Source organism: Castor canadensis, chromosome 1 (genome assembly GCF_047511655.1).
Source record: "Castor canadensis chromosome 1, mCasCan1.hap1v2, whole genome shotgun sequence".
In the NCBI taxonomy this organism is placed as follows: domain Eukaryota; kingdom Metazoa; phylum Chordata; class Mammalia; order Rodentia; family Castoridae; genus Castor; species Castor canadensis.
Window position 1 is genome coordinate 136,697,573 of NC_133386.1, and position 7,968 is coordinate 136,705,540.

The 7,968-nt window shown below is 35.2% G+C and overlaps 1 protein-coding gene across 1 annotated transcript; it reads left to right on the forward strand.

Annotated features, from left to right (window-relative positions):
- On the forward strand, nt 1-969 carry LOC141424102 (olfactory receptor 5T2-like). The gene has a single exon (XM_074076543.1). It carries the CDS (start codon nt 1-3, stop codon nt 967-969), a length of 969 nt encoding a protein of 322 aa, XP_073932644.1.
- Nucleotides 970-7,968: the final 6,999 nt, after the last annotated feature.

A 7,968-nucleotide genomic window follows, 5' to 3' on the forward strand; every position in this document is an offset into this window, starting at 1 on the left:
ATGAAGAATGTCACTGAAGTCACTCTATTTGTGTTGAGTGGATTCACAGACAACACTGAGCTCAAGATCATCTTCTTCCTCCTGTTTCTAGCGATTTACATTTTCACTCTCATTGGGAATTTAGGACTGATTTTTCTGGTCATTGGAGATTCCAGGCTCCACAATCCTATGTACTATTTTCTGAGTATTTTGTCTTCAGTAGACACCTGCTATTCCTCAGTTATCATTCCAAATATGTTAGTAAATTTTAAGTCAAAGAAGAAAGTCATTTCATTCCTTGGATGTGCAGCACAAATGTTTCTTGCCGTCATGTTTGGGACCACAGAATGCTTTCTGCTGGCTGCAATGGCTTATGACCGCTATGTAGCCATCTACAACCCTCTTCTCTATTCAGTGAGCATGTCACCTAGGCTCTATGTGACACTCATCATCAGTTCTTATGTTGGTGAAATTGTGCATGCTACTATACACACAGTGGCTACATTTACCCTGTCCTTCTGTGGGTCTAATGAAATTAGACACATCTTCTGTGATATTCCCCCTCTCCTTGCAATTTCTTGCTCTGACACTCACAAAAACCAGCTTCTCCTCTTCTATTTTGCTGGTTCTATTGAGATAGTCACTGTTTTCATTGTTCTGATTTCCTATGGTTGCATTCTGACTGCTATTTTGAGGATTCTCTCTGCTGAAGGGAAACGAAAAGTCTTTTCTACATGTAGTTCTCACCTCACTGGAGTGTCTGTTTTTCATGGTACTGTTCTTTTCATGTATGTGAGACCAAGTTCTAACTATGCATTGGAGCATGACATGATAGTGTCGATATGTTACACCATTGTGATTCCTATGTTGAATCCTGTTATCTACAGTCTGAGGAACAGAGATGTCAATAAAGCAATGCAAAAAGTGTTTAGAAAGAACCTGTTTATAAATAAGCATATTTTTCATACTAAAATTCCATTGAAAAATTAAAAGCAACAATCTATATATAAATATTAACAGGCTATAATGAAATATTTGTATCAAATTATAGGTGCAATTATTTTCTCATGGACATATTTTTTAAAATGTCCTCTGTGTTGTTTTAAATGCAAAGAAAATTTGATCACTCATTTGCTTTTCACAATATTCATATTAATATATGAATACTCATAGGAGCTGATACTACCTGTAATAAACAAAATTGCGTACATAGAGTCATGTATTTATATAATCTTTACCTTTCTTTATATTTGCATAATACTGCAAAGACTCTCAAAAGTGCAATTAGAAAAAAATATGTATTCAATTGGTTTGTACAAACACTATGGTAACCAAATAAAGGAAAGAGCATTGCTCCTACAACTGAGACCATTTCTATGGGATCATTAGTACCTCATTGAAGCTCAAATCATCTGCCCCATATGTAAGTCTATGACACAATCTAGTCACACTGTACTTCAGATACCACAGGTAATGGACTCATCATCCTGAGTGTCCTCTCTAGTCCAATGCATAGGGTGAATTTCTTCTTCTTTTCTTATATCATATGTAACACAGGCCTAAAACCCATTCTTTAATTGCTTGCATTATGTAAAGACATGACATTCACAATCCTAAGATTATTTTTAAATTCATGAATGAAAGAAAAGCACAATTCAGAAAGTAATGTATATGACAGGCTGGCAGATTTGGTTCCTGCAAGAAGAGAACGTCCAGCCAGCATCACTGGAATCCTCACAGGCCTGACTCATACTCAGCTTTTGTCTAAATTTTCTTTTCATCACTAACTCTGTAAAGCTCTTGCATATGACACCATTCCTCATTACCCAAGTACAAATATAATACGATGGAAAATTTTCTCTACCATGTTCATGTTTACCTCTGTTTCCAACACATCTCATTTCAGTGTAGATATGTTTACCCAACCTATCAGTTTATGGGTGCTATTTTCATTCCTTTCTTCATCTTCGTTGATTTATTTCATATTAATTTTTTGTGAACTCATTGTCCCTCAAGAGCTACCTCTATTCATTAATTACATCAGGACAAAATCCCTAGTGCACAGTATGCAAGAAATGGTTTTTTTCTTAAATGAGACTAATAAATTTAAACAACACTACAACAGCATAAATACAGTACACCTCTTACCATAATATCTCCCTACATAATTCCTTTTGATATCTTTTCTTAACTTGAAAGGTTCCTCCTTGTTATATGGTTTCTTCTTTCAAATGTCAGAACTATGTCATGGTAATTGATATTCTTTGTCTGTATACATGTAAACCATTACAATTACTGCTGACACCTGTAGGCACATAAGTACACGTGCACATATGTGTGTGCATATATTTGTGTGTGTTTATATTATTTACCATAGAATAGTTCCTCAAGCACAATTCAAAACAGCAATAAATGATGATTTTATACTTAAAATATTTCAAGTCTGCATCATTGCTGTCAATCACAATTTTAGTAAAAGAACAGTCACAAACTTAAGAAAACTGTTGCAATTATACATCTTTTGAGTTAATAATAGATTGTTAATCTATAAGATTCCAGATAACACATATATAAAAAAGAAATCATGACAGAAACCTCTTATTGTTCCAAGTATATTTACTTTTGCTTAGCTGTGACTACATACTTGACAGAAACAACATAAAGGAGGACAATTTATTGTAGTTCACAGTTTAAGAGAGCTCAGCCCATGGTGCTTGGCCCTATGTTATTGGGCAGAAAATCAATGCTGCAGGAACAAGTGGGACAACAGGAACTAGAGAGCCAATAAGGAGGGACCAGGGACAGTATTTCCCTAAAGACCTATCCCCAGTGACTTGGTTCCTCCAGCTAGATTCCAACTCTTAATGTTTCTAAAACTTCCCAAAACAGTGCCATCTCCTGGGGAGCAAACCTCCAACACACAGTCATTTGGAGAACACTTTATATTCAAACCATAAAGTTAGTATCTGTATTTTAATAATGACCAGAAAATTGTGAATGTAAAATCATAGCAAGCAATCTTATTTATCAGTAAACTAACATAAATTTTAAAATCGAGGTCTTTAATTTGGTGGTGAAGAGACTGAGTAAAGTAATAAATTCCACTCTCTTGAATGGAGCATAACAGTAACAGATATTTTGAAAAACAATTTGCAAATATCCAATAAAATTATGCATTCAGAAAAATCATAGAAGAACCTCAGACTAAGTGCTGGTGATTCATGCCTATACTACCAGCTACTTGGGAAGTAGAGATCAGAAGAATCAAGGATCAAGGCCAGCCCAAACAAAATGTCTTTGAGACTATCTCAACTCATAGCTGGGGGTGGGGGAGTGTGCACCTGATATCCCAGCTATGTGAGGGGTGAGTTTGGGAGGACTGCCCATGGTCCAGGCCAGCCTGGATGAAAAGTGAGACCCTATCTCAAAAGTGACCAAAGAAAAAAAGGCCTGAAGGCATGGTTTATGTGGTCAAGTACCTGCAAGTGTGAAGCTTTGAGGTGAAACCTCAATACTTCCAAAGTAAATAAAGTGATTAATATTGATATATAAATAAATGGCACTCCTATATAACATTCATTATGAAATCAAGTGTACAATTTAAGAAAAATATTTCATTTTTGGTATTTACCAGAACTCTTTTTTTTGAAATTTTTAATTATTCATTTATTCACACGTGCATACATTGTTTGGGTCATTTCTCCCTCCTGCTTCCCCCCATCTCTCCCCTCCCCTCTCACTTCCAGGCAGAACCTGTTCTGTCCTTATCTCTAATTTTGTTGAAGAGAAGGCATAAGCATAATAATGAAGACAAAGCGTTTTTGCTAGTTGAGTTAAGGATAGCTATACAGAGAGATTCCTAGCATTGCTTTCATGTGCAAATGTGTTACAACCCAAGTTGATTCATCTCTAACTGATCTTTACACTGGTTCCTGATCTCCTTCTCATGTTGACCTCTGTTGCTTTAAGGTTTCTGTATTAGTTGCTCTGGAGTGGGGACATCAAATGCTTTCATGTTTTGGGTTTTCTACCTACCAGAACTCTTAATGTTTGTAGATTTCCTTTAATTTTCTGTATTTCTTTTTTAAAATTGGGTCATTTCCAATCACAAACTACTCTGCCAACACCAAATGTGAAATTTCTATCAAACAAAAACTTTTGTGGGCTAAATAAAATTAATTTACTGCATGCAATAAGCACAGGTTATTATCAAGAATGTATGGAAATTCTATGAGCAAAAGATAAAATTGAGAATAATGAAAGAGGACACACAAAAAAATAAACAAGTAAATCATATCTAAGTTCACTTAAACATATTTTAATGAGATAAAATTCACATGCCATTAAATCAACTGTTTTAAATTTAAAGCAAGCAGTTGAATGACCATTGCTACAATCTCAATGTTGGGAAAACACCTGTCTGGTTCTACAACATTTTTACACTACAAAATACACAGTAAGTAATTCGCCCATGTTACTCAGTTCTTTCAGGCCCTCCTAATCTGATTTCAATTTCTAAATACTACTTTATTCTGAATATTTCAAGAACTCCCAGTTAAAAATGATTTTTTCACCTAACTGATTTAAATTAGTTATATTTCAAGATTCATACTTTTTGTAGCATGAATTGGTACTTCATTCTTTTATTTTTCAAGTATTTCCTATGTGAAACATGTACTTTGAATAATTTTAAATGTCCACTACAGTTAACCATAGGCATGACATTTTCCAAAATCTCTCTCTAGCTAATTTTTTTCCATAATTGAGACATCCTGTCTATTTACTAGCAACTCTTTGTTTCGTCTAACTCCCAGCCCCTTGCATTCAGTTTTCTTACTCTATAAATTTTCAGTTGTCATAGGACAAAATGCAATATTTGTCCTTCTGTGACTGGTTTGTTTCACTTAGCATCATGTTCTAAGTTTAATTCATATTATAACACATTGTACCATATCATTTCAAGGCAATTTAGTAGTCCATGGGTCTACACACTGTGGCAGGCTAGAAGTAGGAAAAGTTTGGGGCTCATGTAGGTTGTACAGGGATGGGCTAGACTACTCTCACCTGGCTGGGAACCACCCTTGCCCCTCCCCACCAATTCATTCCTCGGTGGGAACCTACTGGGCCTGCCCTCCCATGGGGTAGTGTAGGTTTTAAAGGCACCTGAAAAAGAAAAGCACTCTCTCTCTGCCACACTGTGGCCCCTTCTTCTTCCCTTTCCTGACGTGGCAGAATAGTTTAGTCCCCTTTTCACAATAAATCTATCATACTTCATGCCATCCACTTGCTCTTCTTGGATTTTTCCTTTTGGAGCACAAAAAACAGGGTCTTCAGATCACAGACTGCACCAACACCACTAACATTTGTGGCAAAGACAGTCAGGAGAAAATGACCTGTGAGATCCTAATATGCTATCTCTGCCAATCTTTATTTTAATTCATCTTTCTCTGAATCACTGTTTTACCTGCCTACCTGCTCATCTTGTCCCTATAGCCTACAGGGGTGGAAGAAATGCTGACCCCAAGATCACACTCCCTTGTCCCAGGGCTGACAAGACAAGTTTAGCCCTGGGACATTTGAATTGATTCTAAATTCCATTTGAATGGATTCTAAATTCCATTCAAAGATAAAATCTAAATTAACACATAGGTTACATCTGTGTAGCTGTTGTGTTAATTGTTGCTGTCCTTAAATGTTAAATTCATTTAACATTTAAATTCTGTAAGGCATGTTTTCTAAAATTAAAAACAGTGCCATTTAAGGATTTAACATAGGTCACCCCTAAAGTATATCTATAATTTTAAAAAGCATGGTAACTTATTTAAAAATCATTTACTCTAAAGGCAAAATCAAAAGGGAAAATTTATTAATACAATGTCATCTTTTTACACTAAGATGTAGTGCCAATTAACACTGTCCATCATAATTATTATTCTAAAATGCAAAACACAATAAACTTTAAAAAAATTCTAGTCTTAACTGTTCTCTGCTGATAAAACTAAGCTTACACCAAAAGGTTAAAGAAAATGCAGTTTTGTACATGGACATTTTAAATAGGCAACTTAATTAGCAGTTTTATTTTTAATAATTAATTATTTTTGTTTTAAAATTAATAGAATTTTGTTCTCCATAGCTCAAAGTAGTATGTCAAATTCTAAACTTGTTTAAGGTCCTTTCCAGGCTCTAGATATGTAAATGGCGGTGTTCTACAAGGTTTAGATTCTTGGCTTTCTAACTAATAACAATGCTCATTTATAAGAAAATAGAAGATCTAATTATAAACACCTGGCCCAAACTGAACAATAACTGTTAGGACCCGGAATCCTATTCCCCCGAGAGACAGAGAGCCAGGCGTGAATGCAATCAACAAAGCAGAGTTTATTGGGCTGGCTAGCCAGGGTCGAGCTCCCACACGGACACGCAGGACCGGTTAGGAAAACACGACCCTGAGCCTCTTTAGGGGAAATCTTATATAGACCGCGGTGGCATGCATATTTTCGTTATCAACATTGGGCAAGCAGGCAGAGCACATCTTGCGCGTACCTCACATCTTGCACGTACTTCACATCTTGCATGTACCCCCCGCTCACATTCCCCACATTCTATATGCCCTAACTGAGCCCTGCCTCATTGCTTATCTTATCTACATGGGGTGTTTGGTACTGGTTTCTCCAACAAGGGGGTTGGGGCCCGCTGAGACCTCCTATTCCTTTCATAACAAAATCTTTTAAATCCCACCTTAGCTTTCTTCAATTTATCTGGTCTTTTCATTAGCATGCCTAGATCATGGACATCTGTCTCTCATGGGGAGATGTCTTTTATTGCTATAACCGACTCTATTTTGAGCCTGCATGTTGCACGAAACATGTCTTTGTGTTCCATTTGAGAGACCCTTTGAAGAAACCATATGGTCACAGGAAATGACACTATGATGGAGCCACCATGTGTCCAGTGCCATCTTGCCACTCCCTAGGAATAGGAAAATCATGGGTAATGCCATCTTGCCATCCTTTAGGAAAATTATAACTAGCTTTAGGTTAAAATTCCCTAGATTAATATAGTTTCTATACATATTTGTTTTTACTGCATTAATCTGTTAAGGATTGGGACAAAAAGAGAGTATTTATTGTAAAGATCTATTATAAATTTTTAGGAATCTAGCTGACTAATCTCCTAAAAATAATGAAAAATAAATGGTTTAAGAGAACAATCTGAATTGATGTGAAACATCATGTGTGTTTCCTGTATGTTTTTATCTCCTACCAGTTGTGGCCACTTAATTTTCTACTTTTTTAAGCTCATTATACACACTTATTTCTTTGGAATGCCTACATCATAAAATCTGTGTGTCTGTGTGTGTGTGTGCAGATGTCTTTAGGATGGTTCCTAAGCTACTTTTATAAATCTAATGTGCACAACTATCTCAAAAGTTATCTAAAATTCTAATCCCTGCCCGACCTAATTATTCTCTGTTTTAGGACTAAAGAAATTTTTATAAACAATAATCTCATTCTGTCTCATTCTATCATGAGTGCAGTTTACATTTAACTCTTTTAATTTTCTCACTAAGTCTTTAAGGTATAAGGTTCCTAGGAGTTTTATCTAAAAAACATTATCTAAATTAAGGTTTTTACAAGGTTATTTCAAGACACAAATTAAGAACACAAAGCTTATAAATTTATAATTTAAAATTTGCCTAAAAGTTTTCTAAGGTTAAAATTTAAGGTGCCAATATGTACTTAAAAATTAGTTTCTATTTTATCAGAATAACTATCAATATCTTTTGGTACTGTAGGCTAATCCAAATGTTACCAAGACCAAACAAAATCTCATTCTCCAGATATAGTAAAATATTTAACCCCTTATCTCTGTATCTAATTATTTGAGATATTAATCTTAATTGGTTATTATTTAAAATTACACATGTTTTCCCTTTTTCTCAGTTAACAGGCTAACTATAATCCCATGGCTTGATATAAAAACTAACCA